This window comes from Rattus norvegicus, chromosome 4 (assembly GCF_021556685.1).
Source record: "Rattus norvegicus strain SHRSP/BbbUtx chromosome 4, alternate assembly SHRSP_T2T, whole genome shotgun sequence".
Classification (NCBI taxonomy): domain Eukaryota; kingdom Metazoa; phylum Chordata; class Mammalia; order Rodentia; family Muridae; genus Rattus; species Rattus norvegicus.
Window position 1 is genome coordinate 70,271,178 of NC_141537.1, and position 21,323 is coordinate 70,292,500.

The following is a 21,323-nucleotide window of genomic DNA, read 5'->3' on the forward strand; positions in this document are numbered from 1 at the left end:
TTGTTTTTCCTTCTCTTTTCAGTGTGAGGCTATTTTGTATACTCATATCAATTTACCTTGCAAATGGAAGTTTAATTTTTCCTCATCCTTGAAATCTGAAATTCTTCATTAGTGAAGAGACCATAAGAAAAGGACTATATCAGCTGCTGTATACTAAATATACTTTCTCTGCTAAGAAATTTTTTTACTCAGAAACAGATAAAATGTGGCTTACCTATATAATGGTAACTCTGGATTGTGAGAGGAGACACTTTCTCATATAACAATGCCACAGCATCTCTGTCTGAGACTTTTTCCTCTTCTCACAGTCTGTGTTCTGTATGTCAATGTAGCCATAGAATTCATCATAGCTAATGTAGTGATTGTGATACTCACACGTTGGTTTCCTGTCTGGATATTTGTTGTTGACGTTCAGGATATATCTACCTTGTGACAACAATACTGGACAAAGTGTCTTTTAGAATTCTTGCCTCTGTCTCTTAAAGAAAGGAGTCATCTGTGACTAGTCCTTTTATCAATTTGAAATTTGGTGCCAACCTTTCCCCAAATCCTTTGACCTCTAAGGATTTGTTTCATGTGTAAATCTTGGTTCCCACAGTCGGAAGAAACCTCTTGGTCTCCTCATTGCTCTGGATGAGAATAAAGAAGCAAGAGGAGAGCTGTTCTGGGATGATGGGCAGTCAAAGGGTGAGTACCTTGAGAGGGTGTGACCTTGGCAGACCTACACTAGATTTCTCCTAGTGCCATATGATTCAGATTAATTTCTGCTCTCACAATGAAGAACTTCCTTCTTTTCTAATACTAATGTCTACAGTGTTGCCTACATGCACTGTATAATTTCCATCCATTTGCTGATAGACATGTTTGTTGTTTCACTATACTGGGTATTTTGAAAGGAAAAAAACAAAACAGACTTAACATAAAATTTCTTCCATTAATTAATGTATTTACTTTACAGTTTGTTTGAAGCCCACCTCCCTCTTCTCCTCCCTCTATGACTCTCAAAATATCTTCCCCTTTTATCTACTCCCATTATCTTCAGAGACGTGAAAGCCACCCTTGAGTCCCATACCACCCTGGGACATCTTGTCCTGATAGGACTAAACACATCCTTACCTATTGAGACCAGGCAAGGTTGTCCAGCTAGGGGAGGGAGATAAAATGACAGGCAACAGCACTACAGAGGACCCTGCTCCAATTGTTGGGTGATGCAAACAAAGATCAAGCTCCATGTCTGCTACAAAAGTGTAGGGGCTAAGTCCAGCCCCTGAATGCTTTTTGGTTGGTTGTTGTATCTAGGAGTCACCATGGACCCAGGTTGGTTGACTCTGCAGGTCTTCTTGGGGTGTCTCTGTCCCTTCTGACTCAATCCTATCCCGCCACTCTTTTCCAAGACTCCCTGAGCTCCAATTGTTATTTAGTTGTGGTTCTCAGCATCTCTTTTCCTCAACTGCTGGATGAAGCTTCCAAGCAGACAGTTATCCTAGGTTCCTGTCTGCAAACCAGCAGAATATCAATAATAGCTCAGTGGTTGGCTTTTTCACATGGGATGAGTCTCAGGTTGGGAGCGTCATTCCCCTGTCTCTACACCACCTTACTCCTGCACATCCTGTAGGCGGGACAAATTTTGGGTTGAAGGTTTGTGGGTGGTTGCTATTCCCTTTCCTCCACTGGAAGTCCTCCCTGATTATAGGAGGTTTCTATAACCCCAGCTGCTAGGAGTCTCAGCTAGTGTCACCCTAATAGACTCCCAGAAGCTGCCCAGATTCCAGATCCGAGGCTAGCCCCAAAAATGCCCCTCACTGACATCTGTTCGCTCTCCCTGTTCCCCTGCTCCCCCCATATCTGATCACCATCACTTTTGAATTCCTTACCACACAGTCCACCTAGTTCCTTCCCTCCTTCTACCTGCAATGTATTTAATATTTCCTTTCTGAGTGAAATTCAAGCATCCTCTCTTGTGCCCTCCTTATTACTTAATGTCTTGATGTCGATGGATTATAGCATCGTTATCATGTCTTTTATGACTAATGTTAATGTATAAATGAGTACATACAATGCGTGCCTTTCTGTGTCTGTGTTACCTCATTCAAGATAGTATTTTTCTTGTTCCATACATTTGCCTGTAAATTTCATGATTACATTGTTTTTAGTAGCTGAACAGTGTTCTATTGTTTAAGTATACCCCACATTTTCTTTATCCATTCTTCAGTTGAGGGAGATCTAGGTTCTTTCCAGTTTCTGACTATTATGAATAAAGCTGTTATGAACATAGTTGAGCAAGTCTCCTTGTGGTATAGTGAGGTGTTTTTTGTGTATATGCTCAGGATTTACATAGCTGGGTTTTTGCGTGAACTATTTCCATTTTTTCTGAGAGATTACAACTTAATTTCCATTGTACTTGCAAATTTTGCCCCAGTCATGGAGGAGTGTTCCCATTGCTCCACATCCTCTCCAGTATGTGCTATCATGTGTGATTTTTTTTTAATCTTTGCCATTCTGATATATAATACGTGTACAATGTAAATGATCAGAGTTGTTTAGATTTGCATTTCCCTGATGACTAACGATCTTGAACATTTCTTTAAGTGTTTGTCAGCCATTAGAGAGTCCTATGATTTCATTTGTTCATGTCCAGTTTCATTCATAAATATCATATATACATATATATCATATAAACAAATATGTGTATATATATACATATATGTACATATACATATGTACTCTAAACTCTTACGAGGGAATACAGGGTAAAGTTTCTTTCACAATGGTCATGCTATTTTGATTTTAAATATGCCTACAGAAACAAAGGAAAGAATTCATAAAATAAGTTTATATAGCTATTGAGAAGTACAAAGCAAACACTTCACACAATGAAAATGCAATTGCTATGTAGCCTAGAAGTCCCATGTCTAGGTATATACCACCCCCAAAAAAAGAAAAAAGAAAACAGTGTGTCACAGATACTTGGCTATTCATACTACTGGGGTATCATCTAGCAAAGATTGAGAAGCATCCAATGTGTCTATGGATGAAGAGGAAAGAAGTGTGATGCATAGATCTGGCAAAGTGCTCGTCAGTTAGGAAAATATTGAGGAATCAGTTTTAAGGAAAATAAGATGAAACTTGTCTTCTGAGGTCATCAAGACAATTTGACATCTCTTTGTTCTTTCAGACACTGTGGCCAAAAACATTTACCTTTTCAGTGAATTTTCTGTTACCCAAGTGAGTAGCACACTGGGAAGAATCCGTGGGATACGTGTGAATATGACTATGTATGATCTGTATTTCTCATTTAATTTTCACTTTTTACCAGAGGTAAATATTGCTGTTTATGACTTAATTCATAGTTATTATACCAGCTTTGTCATCAATAAGAGGCAACAGTGATAATGAAGCAAAGCTGCTATTACTGTAAAGGGCGATTCTCTAAAAGGTCCGAGAGTCCCCCTACTCTCTCCATTGGAATATGAAAATAAGTTTGCCTCCCCATCAGCATGCAGCAGCAGGGAAATTGAGAGGCTTTCAGAGCAGCTCAAGGACATGGTCTAGCATGGAGTGTTGGAAGGCCTTGGAAATCTATGTTTGCATAATTTGTTCATAAGTATGCTTGGTGTGTTCCAGAACCGTTTGGATGTGACAATTTCAAGTCCAAACTACAAGGATCCCAATAACCTGGAATTCCAGGAAATTAAAATCTTTGGGACACAGGAAATCCGCAATGTTAAAGTGAAACAGAATGGGGTTCTCCTTCAAATGTCTCCTCAAGTCAATTATAATTCAAACCTGAAGGTAAGAATTTCTTTTGTGAGGAGGCTTTCCACAAGCATCCATGAGGTTATGATGTTACTTCTTGCTAAGATCACATGGGTTGCTGAAGGACCAGAGCACATCTGAAGCCAGATGAGGAGGTTAGAGCATTGGAGAAGGAAGATAAAAACAGAGATGTTGGAGTCAACAGGCCTTCAGATTTTCCCATCCTTATCTGCTTGCTTTGTGTTTGGTTTTCTCTAACTGGGTGTGGGGGAAGGATCCAAGGAAAGGACTCTGTAAAAGTTTGATATCTTGTGGTCTAAGGTGAAGTGAGAGGGAGAGGGAAAGGGAGAGAGAGAGAGAGAGAGAGAGAGAGAGAGAGAGAGAGAGAGAGAGAGAGAGAGAGAGAGAGAGAGAGACAGAGAGAGAGAGACAGAGACAGAGAGAGAGGGAGAGAGAGATCATGAATAAGAATTTACAGGACTTTTATTTATTTAACTTTTACTGTTCCTTTCCTTTCCTTATGATATGTCTCTTATCATAGACATCTTCAAGAATATTTTATAAATAAACATTTGATGGTGTTGATTAGAAATTATATTCTCCTGGGATCTACTGTTTCTGTATGACTTGTCTTCTATTCTTCTACTTTCTCAGTAGTGTGAGAAACTTTTCCCAAGTCAATTCTGATGAATTCTTCGGAGGTTCCTCATGGAACCAGAGTGCTGAATCAATACTGTTTTGAGGATCTTTTAAATTTGGGTTAACCGGTCAACCGAGAAATTTAATTACATTGCATATTGACCACATTTGACATTTTATTATGACAATACATAAAGAGTGTATATATTTTACTAAGTTGCATATAAAGGATTATATGGTTGTTTGTATTTATGTCAAAGTGTAAGATAGTAGAAAGATACATATGTGAAAATATGATTTATGTATGACAGAAAATAAGATATTTAAGATATCTTCAAAGGAACTCTATTGTTTGAGTCAGAAGGGTCAGACATACAATGAACATAAATGAAGATGTATGAACATATTAAGAAGGAGTCTAAACCAAATTGGTAAAATATCTGCTTTGATCTGAATTGATGTCCAATCTCAGTAGTAGTTGAGGGCAGCTTTCTGGAGAAGGCATGAATGGAACACCACCTTGAATGATAGAATTTTATGGATATGGAGAGATGACTCAGCAGTTAATAGCCCTGGCTGCTCTCCCTGAGGTCCTGGTTTGATTTTCATCACCCAAATGCCATCTCCCAAGCATCTGTAACTCCAGTTCCACAGGATCAAAGCCACATCTGGCACCTGCAGCCACTGCACACACATAATGCAGACATATTCAGCCATATACATTAAACCATATCAGATTCATGAGGTTGACGTGACAAGAATTCTGATCCAGAAAAATTGGAAGTAATTTTGTAATTAAAATTTCAAAGTTCAAAATTTGGTGTCAGTGATTCAGTACTTGAACTTTATGTAGGTTAGGTCTATTTTCTTACTGTGTTGAAATGGGCTGAATGGATCCAGTCACAATGCCCTATTGTAGCAAAAAAATGAAAAACATATAAGCATAGAAAAGGAAGAAACAACAGTGATAAGATAGAAGGGGAAGGGCCTTCTATCAAGATTGACATCCTGGCCCCAGCAAATGAACACAAATTGACTTTTCCGGCCAGGCATATGTTACAGTCAGTAAATTCTCAGTCATTAATTCAAAGTATCTCTTATTTTAAACTAAAATACAGAGAAAGGCACATGTATTCCAGGAATGGCCTTGTTTCCCAGAGGGTATTTGTCCTGAAAAAGTTGAGTTATTAGAATGACATTAACGGACTCAGTCTCCAGTCCAGGCTTAGGATGTTGGAAATGGAAGTTTATATGTGATATTTCTCATTTCCCCTTTCTTACACTAATTGGTATATCTGAGATAAAATTTGAGGTAATTTTTGTAAGATTCCAGAAAACATTTGTACTATAGTCCAATTAACATTACATAGATGCCCTAAAATCGAGGCACTCCACACCAAAGAGGAGCATGATATGGTGAGGTAATGAACAGGAAATAATAACTTAATTTGGAAAAAAAGAGGAGAAAATATTTCTGACAAAATAAATGGTGGCCAAGTGGTCCATGGAGGGAATGAAAAAGTTTGAACATAACAGATTTTCCTTAGTCTTTCTTTTTCGACAATGTAATTTAGAAAGTTTTCATAGAACAGTTGTATTTTCCTTTGCCACTGACTATAGCCTAAGCACATATGCACTTGTGCCCTCATATGCTGTGGTGTGTTGTTTAAAATATTAAAACCGGGCATAAGGAAAGACTAAGAATAACTTTTTTTCCCATACAAAGTTTCGGGTCTTGTAGGACTTTTGTCCTGATGATGAATTTCCATTCTTTCAGGTTGCTACCATCACAAATATCCATCTTGTGCTGGGAGAAGCATATACAGTTGAGTGGGACATCTACTCAAAGGACGTGGAAAGGATAGATTGCTATCCAGATGAGCATGGTGTTTCTGAGGCAAACTGCACTGCTCGTGGCTGCATCTGGGAGGTAATCATGCTGAAGATGTTTATGTAAACTGGACACCCTTGAAATGTAGTCTACAATGTCTTTATCACAGCCCTATAACCATGGATTTACTAAAATCTATAGAAAGACTCTATATAAACGTCATTTACTTTGAGGAGTGGAGTGGGTAAGAGTGGGGTTATTTAATATTCTACTCTCTCCAGCTGAGCAGGAATTTGAATTCATGGTTACTTAAATGTTATAGATATGAACAAATGTACCTATGACTTTCTCTCCAGATAACTTGTCTCTTCTCACTCTCTTTGATAAGTCCATATCCCTGCTGATCTAGGATACTGACTTTCTTTCCAGGTTTCCAACACTCCTGGGGTCCCTCATTGCTACTTTGCTAATGAGCTGTACTCAGTCAGCAATATTCAGTATGACTCCCATGGGGCCACAGCTGACATTTCCTTGAAGGCTTCACCTTATAGCAATGCCTTCCCCTCTACACCCGTGAATCAACTGCAACTGAAAGTGACCTACCACAAGGACCAAATGCTGCAGTTTAAGGTACGTGCTATCAGGAGTGGACAGGGCCTCTCCAGTTTCAGTACTCTTTGCTACTTTGTGCTACCAAAATTCTGACAGAAATGTTTAATTTCATATCAAAATACTTTAGAGCATCATTCAAGTGGTGTGAGATCAGTTAGATATCTGATGCAGTAGAGAGACCTCTCCTAATTTCAAATTGTAATTGAAATTCGAATTGTAATTTGAAAATCACTGTACCTAAGGAAAATTGTGATAGAACACGTGGAGAGGAAGCAGTTAAGGCTACTATAAAGATAGGATAGTTATGGCTGAGTTTGTTCTGGAATAAGAAAAGAGAGGGGCTAGAGTGGATGTGTTTGAGACCTTGAGACGATCTTGGTCATTTCTATGGACTAGAAGTGGGACATGCCCAAGGAATCACTATGTTAACTGGAATGAGAAAACTGAGCAGATGTTATTGACAATATAAAAGGAGTAGTGTGATTTTGAATAAAACAATTGGAGACATCATGAAAGTGATTGCTTTTTCTTCCATGGTTTAATTAAAACAAGGGAGTGGGGATTGAGTAGCTATCTGGTTGGTAATTTGTTTATTAAATTGTGAGCTGCATCTAGATAGGGTTTTGTCTTCCCCCATGGTGGTACTGGAATCCCACACAGGTTGGTACAGAGTGAGGCATCACATTGTGCTGTGAGAGTACAAGTCAGTGATCAGGGCAGAGAGAAGTCCTCAGAATCTGAGATCCAACCTGGTTTGAGCTCTATGTCTTTTACGCTGGTTTGTTTTATGTGTGTGACCTCATCAGAACGAAGTTGATGGGTGTGCAGCCTCAACTCCTTCCCACTAACCATTTAGCTCTACAGTTGTTCTCTCCACCATGCTGATGTCTTTCTCAGTCCGTGTTTACACTTTGAGTCTTTGCTTTTGTTGTTCCTTTATCAGACGTCTTTGCTCCCAGTTTTGTGCTTGGTTTACTGTGACAAAGCTTGTAAGATTCACCCTGTATTTCTTCCATGCAATCACCTTAATGCCCAAAATTTTCTTCTCTGTAATCACAAAACACTTTTATTTCCAAAGATTTTTTTAGCTCATATCCTTCAACCATGCAGAGTTGTTCTCCACTATTTTCCATGATTCATGAGTGTTTCACGATAATATCCTTGGCCAATTTAGTTCCTATCCTCATAAATTATTATTGAACCAACAGTAAAACATGGGTCGTTAATTACTTAGCTTATATTTCATTTTAGCGGAAATTTTTGAAATCAAATAGATTTTCAAATTTCATACTTTAAGTTCCTGTCCATTCATATACAAAACAATATATCAGGTTTATAAATCCCACACCAATTTCAGATTGAAGTTTTGATGCTAACCACAATGTTGAAATGGATGAACAAAGGTTCTAGAGCCCATAATAATGAGACCTGAATCTAGATTAAGCCATTAATTAGACAATGCTCTATGTTATGTTGATTAAGCCCTGGGTTGTAAAGATTGAGAGGTGAAACCTGACAACATCCCGTCTCTGTCAAACATGCTAAGAGTGTGCTGAGTCACTCATCTCTAAAGTGCTACACTTGTGCAAGTGTCGTGAAATGACAGATAACTGTGATTGTTGACACAATTAATGTCATGCTTTGACTGGTTTATATGTTATGCAGTGATCTGTTAAGTGTTCTTAGGCTATCTGGAGTTTCAATCCTCTAAAATGTTGTTTGGTAGGAATTCAAAATCTTATAATACCATGTAATGGCAGACATTTATCTGTACATAAAATGTTTTCCTCTGTTCTAGATCTATGATCCCAACCGCAGTCGTTATGAAGTTCCAGTCCCTCTGAACACCCCCAGTGCTCCATCGAGCACCCCTGAAGGCCGTCTGTATGATGTCTTCATCAAGGAGAATCCATTTGGGCTTCAAATTCGCCGAAATAGCACAGGCACTGTAATGTAAGTGGTTCCTGGTCTGAGTCTGTGTTACTGCTCTTCTAAATATTCCTCACCAGCTCCATTGTCCTTGAAGACATCCTGGTTCCAAGCATCTACTGCCTATGTTCAGATCCATGATGAATCAGTTAATTCCTATGGTTGTGATAAAAACAAAACAAAATAAAAACATACAAACAAACAGAAAACAAAAAGAAAACATGTCTGAGAGAACTTGGGGAAAAGTTTATTTGCATTCATGGCTTCTAAGAGTCAGACTCTATGATGTCAAGTAGAAGCAGGCAAACATGTCAGCAAAAAAATTGAGAGTTCATCAAAAAAAAAAAAAAAAAAAAAAAAAAAGAGTGCCCCGCTGGGACCAAATATTCAAATACATGGAAGTATGGGGAGTATCTCATTCTATCCTCCACATCTAAGGACGTGTGCTCTGTTTTTAGAGGAAATCTTTAGTATTCTAAGAGCAATTACTAAGGCAGTTCCATATATGTGTGTATTCATTATATACGCCATAAGCTGATGATATTTATCAGTTTCAAGAGAGATTTCATTGAGATGACTAAGTGGATGAAGATGGGAGTCAATGCCTGGATAGGAAATGGGCTTTAGAACAGGATCAGCCTTGACGTCTCCACCCCCACTCTCCAGAGTGTCTCATGAGAAGTAAGCAGGGAGCAGAAGAAGAGTATGAGGTTGTATCAGGTTCTCATATCCTAGGTCTGGATCCATGTACAAAGTGGGCCATCAGGAGTGAAGAGCAGAAGGGATGGTATGGGGAGTATCGAGTGAGAATGTGATGAACTGATTTTACTTTCTACTGTGCCTAACAGTGAAGGGAAGCACAGACACAGTGGAGGAGTACAATTAACGGTGACTCAGGAATGAATGTGTCTAGTGCATATTCTGTTGGGGAGAGGCTCTAGAATTGGTGGATTAAAAGAGAAGGTTCTGTGGTCCTTCCAAATGCAGTGGATGGAAACCACTAGGAAGCTGATTTTCTTTTGCAAATGTTCCTTTTCCTTTTGCAGCTGGGACTCTCAGCTCCTTGGTTTCACCTTCAATGACATGTTCATCCGCATCTCCACCCGCCTGCCCTCCACATACATCTATGGATTTGGGGAAACTGAGCACACAACCTTCAAGATAGACATGAACTGGCATACATGGGGCATGTTTTCCAGGGATGAGCCCCCAGGGGTAAGGACAGAGTGTGGTCCATGTTTTGTCCCCTCCATCCACTCTGTGTGTCTTGTGCTTCTTCTTCTCTAGCTTCACCAGACAGTTACCTTCTGCTATTAGATAAGTGGGTGATTTTCATGTGACGTATTTCTCATGTTTTAAACTCATTTTCCTAAGAGAGATGGACACAACTAAGGATGTGATTTTTGGTTCTTTCTCTGGGACCAGTTTTCCTAAACTCTTTTGTTTTCTCCTCTTTACTCTCAGTACAAGAAGAATTCCTATGGTGTCCACCCTTACTACATGGGGCTGGAGGAGGATGGCAATGCCCATGGAGTCCTCTTGATGAACAGCAATGCCATGGGTAGGATGATGCCTTCATCTGTTGTTATGTGTGCTTGTTTCTCTTATATAATGTTATAATGCAGTTGATCTGGCTGCATTTGATAAGCCTCTCATGGAATACTATTTTTTTTGTAATAACCACAGAGATACAACCGAATTGAGTACGTTCCTAACATTTTTGATCAGTTCATGAAGCCAGTTACATACACTGAATTAATTTGAAGCTGTGAGGCAGAACAGTCATGTTAGGAGTTTGGGGTTGTGTAGATAATTTGTGTGATACATTTAAAAATGGTAAATAGCCAAGAATCTGTAAAAAATGTATGCAAAGCTGACGCAATATGAGTCCAATATTTAGTGGAATTAACCAACTTTTTGTCAACAGTAGTTTTTCCAACATACACTATTCATACAAAAATGTCATCACTGGGAACTTTACAGGAAATATATACTGATGCTCACTACATTGTTTTTAGCACTGTTTATGAATCCTAACTATTGCGTTACAAAGCTTATAATAATCAAATTGATAAATTTGATAAATTTTCAAAAACATAGTAGCATGGCAGGATACCCCAGAAGGGAAGCATGCTTACATGGTTGGAGGACTTTCGTTTAGCTTCTTCTTTTGTGTGGGTCAACAGCAGCGTACATGTAGTCAGTACACTTCAGTAGAAGAAAAAGTTAGTGAGGATTAGAGGCCTGATTCTTCCACAATATGAGATGATGAATATACACTGTCTTTTTTTATTCGACTGTTTGTTTTTTGTCTTTTCAGATGTAACCTTCCAGCCCATGCCTGCCCTGACATACCGAACCACAGGGGGCATTCTGGACTTTTATGTCTTCTTGGGCCCAACTCCAGAGATTGTTACTCAACAATACACAGAGGTAGGAAGGAATTAATTTGGTTCTGCAGTACCTTCCTTACGCCAGATCCCATTTTATTCAGCACATTTATCATTCCAGGGCGTGCATCCACTAGTGAAATGGTCACATAAGTACCATAATGGTTGGTTTTCTCTGAGGCAAGAGTATATTATAATAAAGAGCAAAGATATTCATCCCTATAGCCGTTGAATTTATGCCTTCTTAATATAGAAGAAAAAATGAATTTTTATATAGACATTCTTGTAAGGCTAGTGATAGTGTTGTAGATGGTTGGGGTGGTGATGATATTTACGGCAGGAAGGGATGGTAATCTTGATAGAAGTGGTAGTAGTATTGCTATATCTAGTAGTCTGGCTGATAGAAGTAGTGATTGTGATGGTGCAGTTGTTGGAGATGAAGTGGATGATGATAGGACTGGATTAAAAGTGATGTTGGAAATTACAATGGTGGTGTAGGGGTGATGCTGCTGAGAACGGCTGTTGTCAGTGTTATGATAGTGATGGGTGGAATGTGGAAATGTTGGCAGAATTGATGGTGATGATGGTTATAGTGTTTTAGGTATTTTTAATGGTCATGAGAGGAGTGGTGATATAGGTATTGACACATGATGGCAGGGAGTGGTGTGACATTGATTATACAGTAATGAGCAAACAAAAGTGCAAAACTCTTACCACATACATGTCTGTCTGTAAGATCATGTCATATATAATTCATTCTTTATAATGATACTATGAGACAAATCCTACCAATAATTCACATTTGACTATTATGAAGCGAACATCAAAATAACTTCGTTTTGTCCAATTTCATAATCTAGTAGTGTCTGATATTAATACTCTGGACCTGGCCACATGTGTCTTGTTTTATTCCTAAATGAGCCATGTAGGAATTAGAAAGAAATATAAAGAAAAACTCCAGGCTCTAAAGAGTTTTTTCTTAAGGGAAAGGGATCTTCCTCTTTCTGGATAAAAATTATTAGATTGTGTAGCTTTGGACAAAACACTTTTCTACTTTAGGTACAACCTTCATTGTGCATCTTCTTCTGTTTTCTAGTTGATTGGTCGGCCTGTGATGGTACCTTATTGGTCCCTGGGATTCCAGCTGTGTCGCTATGGATATGAGAATGATACTGAGATTGCCAACCTGTATGATGAGATGGTGGCTAAGCAGATCCCCTATGTACGTACATGTCATAGTTTATGGTTTCTTCAACCTTGTAGTCAACTCAAATATCTCTATATTACAATGTGTTGGATGAGTTCTGCAATGACACACTGCTTTACCACATGTCACAATGAGTCTGCCTCCACCAAAATACCTTTTTAGTGCACTCATGGCTCAGTCTGACGGGGAAGAGCTAAGGCTGAAGCAATGCAGTTTCTGCTGTAACATGTTTCTAATCACTTTTGTAAAGCTTGACTTCAAGACATCCACTCTTAATATTCTTCATAAGATTAAGATATTTTACTAATGTTGATTAGGTCTAAAAAATATTGACCTAAACTCATCCAGCCATTAATGGATAGGTTTTTCTTCAGTTTTAAAACTGGTAGAGCAATGAGCAAATCATTTGATTTGCTTCTTCTGAACTGTTGCTTCCTGAATGCAGTAGACGAATATTGAGTTTATAGGAGAAAACACTGAACCTACCTTTTTCATTTGAGGACTTGAGGTCCAACGCTTTTAGCAATTCTGTAGATTGTCACAACTTATTGAATTTTACTTTTGTTTTTATTTGTAAATATTGTTCAACAGACCTGAAGTGCTGACTTTAGTATGTCATATATCAAGAACTCTGATTGCTCTGAACACTGGCTATTATTATATGCTAACTCCCTGTTTTGTTTTGCATCACCATGTAGTAACTTTACAGTTCATGCTGTATCAGGACTGGATAGCTAACCGTATTTTCCCTGAAATAGAACCACTGATTTCAATGGTAGCTTCCAGGGCCACATCACTACACTCATATCTGACATGTTCTGTTTTCAAAAAAAGTTTCTTTTACACTGTTTACTTTTTCTGTAACCCTCTCAGACAAACACAGGCATCTAAAATCTATTTGTTGTTATTGTTAGTAATCTTTTCCATTCTTGATATGAAAAAAGAGTCATTGATTATCCTAGAATCCATATTTACAGTACAATATAGGATAGGTCAGGTTTGAAATGTTCAGAATCAAAGCCCTGGAGGCTGGACTGTCTCCACCATCAGCCTCTCTTCCTTGTGTCATCCCAGGATGTGCAGTACTCAGACATTGACTACATGGAGAGGCAGCTGGACTTCAAGCTCAGCCCTAAGTTCTCTGGGTTTCCAGACCTGATCAATCGCATGAAGGACAATGGGATGCGGGTCATCCTCATTCTGGTTAGTTCTTGTGTGAATGTTTGAGCTGTGAATGGGACAGAGAATGGACTAGTGTGGATGTCACCTTAGGGCATCTGTCCTTTCCTGTTCTAGGAGAGAAATACATATGTGATTAATATAAATATATTTTGGGAGAGTCAAAGAAAATCCCTTGCACAACTTGACATGGAGACTTTCTATTTACCACCATATCTCCTTTTAATTTTCTGTCTTAATTTTCCTGCTTGCTCTGTGCTCTGACTGCAGGATCCAGCTATTTCTGGCAATGAGACAGAGCCCTATCCTGCCTTCACCAGGGGAGTGGAGAATGACGTCTTCATCAGCTATCCCAATAATGGAGGCATTGTCTGGGGAAAGGTATGGGTTGTAGGGTGATCCAGCAAGACTCACCCTGGCCCGCAGTCACTATTAGTGTTTTCCTAGAATTTTGATTTTGTGTCTTTTGTGTTTGGTTTCAGATCTTGTGGTTCTCATTTTCTTCCCTGTGTATATTTGTAGATATTCTTAAGGTGTTTGTGGAACCCATTCTTTTTTTAGAGCAATCCTACCCAACTACTGTGATACATCACTTATAGTTCTTTAAGACATTATTTATCATGTCCAGTATATTGCTGTTAAATCTTTTCTCTTCATAGGTCTGGCCTGATTACCCTAATATCACTGTGGACCCGTCTCTAGACTGGGACAGTCAAGTGCAGGTAAAATGCCCTTTGTGGAGGCTGGATGTAGTCAGGGTTGCCAGGAAGGTGAAGCCATAGCTAGGATACTAGATGTGTATATACTTAGGACAGAGACACTGGAGGAAGAATAACTTAGGAACCCTGGTAAATGGGTAGGAGAGTATGGGCTATGCTCCCTGAGAGAAGGCAATGTGTCAGTAGGACTAGAAATTTCTAAGGGTGGGAGGGCGAGGAGAAGAAATAGTCTAGACTAAAGAAGGGGAGGGGGAGGTGTTAGGGGGATGTTGGCCCAGAAACTGGGAAAGGAAATAACCTTCGAAATGTAAATAAGAAATACTCAAGTTAATAAAAAAAAAGAGTCTAGACACATTAGAAGATCGTTTGGTTTTAACAATCCAAAGCTCATTTTCCCTTTACTCATCCTTTCCATACAATGAGAATGACTCCAAATACTGGGATGGCATTCGTTTGTGCTTATACCTCTTGACTCTCAATATTTTTTAATGAGTCACAAAATTTTTATTTCACAGGTTCTATTCAGATGTATAGCTGTGGAAGTATAAGAATTCATTGAGTTCAGTTTAGTGAGTGCTTACGTCCTGCATAATGTACTCATTGACAATAAATACATTGTATTCTACTCTGGCAGCAATACCGAGCTTATGTGGCCTTCCCAGACTTTTTCCGTAATTCAACTGCCCTCTGGTGGAAGAATGAGATTAAAGAACTCCACAGCAACTCACAGGATCCTGCAAAGAGCTTGAAGTTTGATGGCCTGTGGATTGTAAGTGTGTCTGTCTGTGTGTGTGTGTGTGTGTGTGTGTGTGTGTGTGTGTGTGCACATGAGTGCTGGTGTCCATTGGCTTCACCATGTGGATCCTTGGCATTGATTGAGATCATAATAATGTCCAGAATAGGAGTTTAGACATATGCAAGTGTCAGTCATGGGATGAAACTTAGAACTGCCATTAATATAGCACCAAGCAACTTGTCTGAAGTCTTTGCTCTAAATGCTCAAGAAAAATTAATGGAAATTCTGTAAAATTCCTTTTGTCCCAGGGAGAACCATAATAAATAGATGGCCTAGGCAGTCATGTTGAGGTTAACTGTTCTAGCTTGTTCTTCCCTGGTGGATTACTATCCTCTCTGGGCAGGATCTACAGAGAAGAGATTGCTGGATACTGAATGTGTAACTCTTTCTCTATTCCTGAATTGAGAAGATTGAAGTATCTTTAAAAATAAGTCACAATTTTGCTATTTGTAGGACATGAATGAACCTTCCAGCTTTGTGAATGGGGCAGTTCCTTCCGGCTGCACTGACACTACTCTGAACCGTCCTCCCTACATGCCACGTAAGGACCTTGGGCCGTTACACTCTTGCACAATGGCTAGAAGAAGATGCGCCAAGCATCCTGGGAGTACTCTGATCAACAAGGGCACCTCTCCACCATTATTTTTGTTAAATGGGCATGAGACAAAAGTACACTATTTTATCTAATACGAGATGTTAGAAAAAAATTCTTGCATTTGTCCAGAAATCACTCGACTAGGATGTCTCTGTGCTGTCATAACTTATAGAACTTTTTTGCATATATATATATATATGTATATACATATATGGAGCCCATAGTCTTTGGAGGTTTGCAGACCTATGGTTTAGCTCCATATACTATATTTTTTTGATTTGTGTGACCAAATTGAGTTTTTTTTTACTATCTATCCCCTCTCAGAAACATAAGGAAAATATGAAATAACTGCTGCATTAAAACTTAGGGACTGAAAGTGTGGTTGAACAGTTAAGAGGGAGTACCATCCTAACATAGGACTCAACCCTCCTACTCCAGAGAATCAGATGCCTTCTTCTGGTCTCTGCAGACATCCTGTCTTTATATCACACACACACACACACACACACACACACACACACACACACACACATACACACACACACACACAGAGAGAGAGAGAGAAAGAGAGAGAGACAGAGACAGAGAGACAGAGACAGAGAGACAGAGACAGAGAGAAGTGTTTTAAATGTGATTATATCAGGACTTGCCCCATAGTGAATATTCAACAACGTCTTCTCTTGCCACATTCCATTTCTTTAGTGATTTGGATGTTGAAAATCAGTTAGTGTGTTTTTCAGAGAGGACCATTATTCTCGTAACCCTGGGAAGGGGACTTGACCCCAGACAGAGACCTTTAGAGTTAATTTATCCTAAAAAAAAAAAAAAGCCAAGCCTGATGTTCACTGACTTTCATCATTTCCCTCAGATTTGGAAGCCAGGGACAGGGGCCTGAGCAGCAAGACCCTGTGCATGGAGAGTGAGCACATCCTTCCAGATGGCTCCCGGGTGCGGCACTATGATGTACACAGCCTGTATGGGTGGTCCCAGACCAGACCCACCTACGAGTGAGTGACCATTCTCCTGTTGATGGAATGTGTAGGAGACAGTGATGATGAGTTTATATTCCCTAATTTTCCTTCATTTTCCATACTATGGGCTGAAAAGTAGTTTAACTATACCTTTGTTGTAATTTGTGGTTAAAAATGAGATGAAAGATTTAAACAGTGTACATCCCAGCTGTGGGAAATAGTGGGACTGAAACCCACACATATGGGGATACAAGCTCTTTCAACAATGTTCCAAGTGTAAGTAGAAAGCAGCATCTTTAATTAGAAGAGATAAAACAGGAAAGGGAAGTCTAAAGCTTCCCCCCTTTATCTCAGAATTGAATAATCTTTTTAGATGCTTGTTATTTTATTTTTGCTTGTTTTTTAATCATTTTGTACACTTTCTTATAATAGTCAATGCTTCTTTTATTAAATAACCACATGTTTTGTGCTGAATGCATAATAGTAATTATTTTATGGGAAACTTGGAATTTCTGTTTCCTTCTCAAAGATAGAAATCCAAGAATTGAGTGAGTAACATAACCGATATTGCCTAAGCTTTGGAGACAACCTCTGTATTCAAAACACATGATGAAATTTTGTTGTTGTTGTTTTGTTTTCTCTTTTATTTTTGTAAATGATGAAAGGCATGGAAAGGAATTCCTGTCATTATTGTCCCTATCAGCAACAGAACCCTCTGAAATCCATTCTCCAGCTTCCCTCGAAGGATGCAGTTAATATTTGCCACCATACTTTATGCACAAGGTTTTGGAGGAGAGGCTCAATTTCCTTCTTTTCCCATCCTTTCTCTAATATACCTCCTTGTGTCCCAACCAGAGCAGTGCAGGAGGTGACAGGAGAGAGAGGGATCGTCATCACCCGCTCCACATTCCCCTCTTCTGGACGCTGGGGAGGACACTGGCTGGGAGACAACACAGCTGCCTGGGACCAGCTGGGGAAATCCATCATTGGTGTGTAGGCTGTGCACGGGGGATTCTGTAGATGGGCATGGCAGTAGGATCCTTGGTGAAGGGGAACGAGGAAGCAGAGAATGTCCTGTCCTGACTCTGCTGCCTCTCTCATTGCAGGCATGATGGATTTCAGCCTCTTTGGCATATCCTATGTAAGTGTCCTTTACATGCTCCTCCTCCCTAGGAAGATGACAGTGTCTCCTAGAAAGCACCAAGAGCTCACTTTGTCCCATGTTGTTTCAGACTGGGTCAGACATCTGTGGGTTCTTTCAAGATGCCGAATATGAGATGTGTGTTCGCTGGATGCAGCTGGGCGCCTTTTACCCCTTCTCCAGGAACCACAACACCATCGGGACCAAGGTAGGATATCACCTTCCTTAACTATACTATGTCACTGAAATTGCCACCTCAGATTCTCTGAACATTCCTGCCATTTCTTTCCCCTGAGACATCTTCAAAGCCATTAAGTCCTCTTCCCAGAAATTATATTCTTCAGTACTATTTTGGTGATGTTTTGGTTAGAAATTCTATACCACTGCACTTCATGAAAAAATAGTATTTTTAAAAATTTTCTGGACGAATTTTTCTGCTGTTTCACAGTCCATTATTATTATTCTAGCAGCATCATCCATATTTTTCTTTAGTAAATGGCATTTTAGTGTTGTAATATGTAGTTCCAATTAGCCTTGCGTGACCTTGAATTCTTATGTGTTGTGGGTGGGCTTTAAACTCTTTGCTCATTCTGCTTTAGAGACAAGACCCTGTATCCTGGAATAAAACCTTTGAGGACATTTCCAGAAGTGTGCTGGAGACCAGATACACCCTGTTGCCATATCTCTACACCTTGATGTACAAAGCCCACAAGGAGGGCAGCACAGTTGTGCGGCCTCTTCTGCATGAGTAAGTGCCCAGTATGCATCCTGTCGTACGGTGGCCCATTTAGTTATCATGTCTGGTGGATGTGAATCTGAACAGTTTTTCACACTGAGGCAATAAGTCAACTTCTGTATGAATGCTCAAGGCAGAGCTCTTTATTGTTATTGCTCTTCAGGACACCCTGTCATATGTAACACTTGTGTTGGGTGTAAGGCATTTACTGAGCTATGGAAAGGAAACCACTGAGCACAAGATTCCTTTCCTTTGTGGTGCTACAGAGGCTTCACTATTTGGTATAGGATTGTGTTGTGTGGACATTGTCCAGAACCTGCTTGTATTACCTAAGTGGACATGCCAGGGAGAGATGGCAGGGGAAAGTTTCGTCTTTGTCTTACAGTGGGGAAATGGAAGATGCTGTGTAGCAGACAATGTGTTTCTGAAGCTAGGAGAACGTGCCATGTGGGACAATGGTGACATATAAAAAGCAGAGGATGTAGATGGATTTCTGGGATCTGAACTGGAGCACTCCCTCAAGGACCTGCTCTGGGGACACACAGGTGTCAGATTGGTGCCTTCATTTTCCCTTTCAGGTTTCTGGCAGACCGGGAGACCTGGAACGTAGACAAACAGTTCCTGCTGGGTCCAGCCTTCCTAGTCAGTCCTGTGTTGGAACCTGTGAGTATTGAGGATACCACTAATTGGTTGGATGACTGGAGTGACATGGATTTGTTGAGAGGGATCTTGATCGATGGATTCTTCCTGTACATTTGCATCTTCTGATCAGTCTGAGATAAATATCACATATAATTTTTCTGCCTTTATAGCACTTAGGGCCAGACTATCAATTCTGGTTTACAAGATAGTTGAGAGGAGGAATAACCTTGGCAACTATTTAAGAATACAATCATTTTCTGTGAGCTAAGCTTAAGCACGGAGAGTAAAGTGCAGGAAATGGAATGTTTCCTCATTTTCTGATATTCTTACCTACGATTAACTGGAGAACCAATACAGCCATATGTATTGTCTTATCTTTTCCCCTTTGATTAGTTCTCAATTTTGGAGGTCAAAATATAATTAATTATTACCTCTTCCCTTTGTGTCCTCTATTAATACTTGTTAGTTTCCTCCTTACCTCTGTACATGGTCTTAAAGCTAGAAATTGAGTTACTTGCTCTGTCCTATAGTGTTTTACTTTAAATAAAATGAACAGATAATTAACACATCTTTTTGAGCCTACATAATTTTCTTCTGCTCTATAGTTAACATTTCATCGTTGTTTTCTTAGGGAGGAGATGAAAATATCTATAAGAGTATGGTGATTGCTTTTCTCTGAAGTTTTGTAACCCAAGGGCCATTTTGAAAGCACCTATTTTACATAGGCTAATTTTGGTTATTGGAAAAGGAGTATCATTTTTGTCTCCATAAGATAGATGATGTAACTTTGTCTAAATGTGTTAGCTTTATTATCGTTTTAACCCCTCCCCAGTGTATATTGGTCACTATGTCTTAGATACCTGAGTCCTCTGCTCACATTTTTATTTCAGAATGCCAGAAATGTCACTGCATATTTCCCTAAAGCCCAGTGGTATGATTATTACACGGTAAGTTTTTCCTTACATTTCTACACTCCAGAAGGTGGTAGCATACAGAATGTCCAGATACAACAGATATCAAACTTAGTGCCACTTCTCTAAATCAACTTGTGTGGTCTTGAGTGCCACTTTATGCTTGTGGCCTGATTTCATAACTTCTGAGCATGACCAGTTACCCTTCATGAAAGCCTTCAGAAAGGACACAAAGAGCATATCCCTGGTGCCTCACTTGTAAAAATCTTTTTTATATTGGTGTCTATAGCTCTGTGTTAATATAATTACAGTGAGGAGGCACCAATAAATTCTTGAAATCATGCTACAGATTCATTTTTGTTCATAGAGCTCCTTAATTGTAGAGATCTTTTCCTCTCTGTATTTTATTACAATCAAACTCTCTGGAGCTGGAAACTTGGCCCAATGTGGATAAATGCTAGCATATAGGCCTAGTGACTGGCGTTTTCATTAAATGTTTTCTTCTGATCTACAAAATAAATAAATAAAATGTCAGTGTCTGTAGTGTGTATGCTTATGAATTGCTCTGTGTCACTGCCAAAGATCAATAGTTATGATATATATATATATATATGTATGTATATATATATATATATATATATATATATATATATATGAATGATATAGAGACACACATGGTGCAGGTCTTCAATTTCTGAGCTGCTTACATGACCTTACTAATGAGGAACCAAAAGAAGTTCTCTGTAATTTATGTCTGGGCCTGTACAAGCTAAGAGTGCAGCTGAAAGTTTTGCTCTCCTGTAAGAAAGCCCTCTTTTCACAGAATGAGGATAAGAAAGTATCAGACAGACAAAAGTCAGAGCATGTGTCAACAACTTGGCTTATAATCCAAGTGGATTGCAGCGGGTTTTAGTGCAAAATGGATGAGGAATAACGGCATGAATTTCTTCCTCCTCTCTGTTCTGGGGGCAGCTAGTCACTACTTCATATTCTTTGCTATTGGTTCGTTCTACCAATAGGGTGGGGATGCTCTAGTGCTTTCTTAGCAGGGAACAGTCAGTTTGACTCACATATTGCCTGTGTTTGAGTGTGACTGCCTTAAACCCTGTCATTGAGACCTTCTGGGTATGTTGGAGGTGTTTGATATAGGGCCTGGACTGTGATTAAGTAGCTATAATCCCAGGACACACGATGTGAAAATGGACCTGCATTGTAAGGCTAGTCCTACCTACACATGGCCTTGAGAGCATAGACCATCTTTGACTTTGT

The 21,323-nt window shown here is 39.3% G+C and overlaps 1 protein-coding gene across 5 annotated transcripts in view; it reads left to right on the forward strand.

The window, feature by feature from the left end:
• Mgam (maltase-glucoamylase) overlaps positions 1-21,323 on the forward strand; it is a 154,100-nt gene that overhangs the window by 67,700 nt on the left and 65,077 nt on the right. For 4 of the 5 annotated variants that reach the window (NM_001427451.1, XM_087655469.1, XM_087655468.1 and 1 more), the window contains 22 exon segments: positions 599-687; positions 3,176-3,225; positions 3,625-3,792; positions 6,173-6,325; positions 6,656-6,856; positions 8,637-8,791; positions 9,814-9,982; positions 10,232-10,328; positions 11,088-11,200; positions 12,254-12,379; positions 13,439-13,567; positions 13,814-13,924; positions 14,203-14,265; positions 14,897-15,031; positions 15,512-15,599; positions 16,522-16,660; positions 17,480-17,613; positions 17,731-17,765; positions 17,857-17,973; positions 18,365-18,513; positions 19,080-19,164; positions 20,034-20,090. In NM_001427451.1, coding sequence (NP_001414380.1) covers positions 599-687; positions 3,176-3,225; positions 3,625-3,792; positions 6,173-6,325; positions 6,656-6,856; positions 8,637-8,791; positions 9,814-9,982; positions 10,232-10,328; positions 11,088-11,200; positions 12,254-12,379; positions 13,439-13,567; positions 13,814-13,924; positions 14,203-14,265; positions 14,897-15,031; positions 15,512-15,599; positions 16,522-16,660; positions 17,480-17,613; positions 17,731-17,765; positions 17,857-17,973; positions 18,365-18,513; positions 19,080-19,164; positions 20,034-20,090 — 2,563 coding nt within the window. 5 annotated transcript variants of the gene reach the window in all.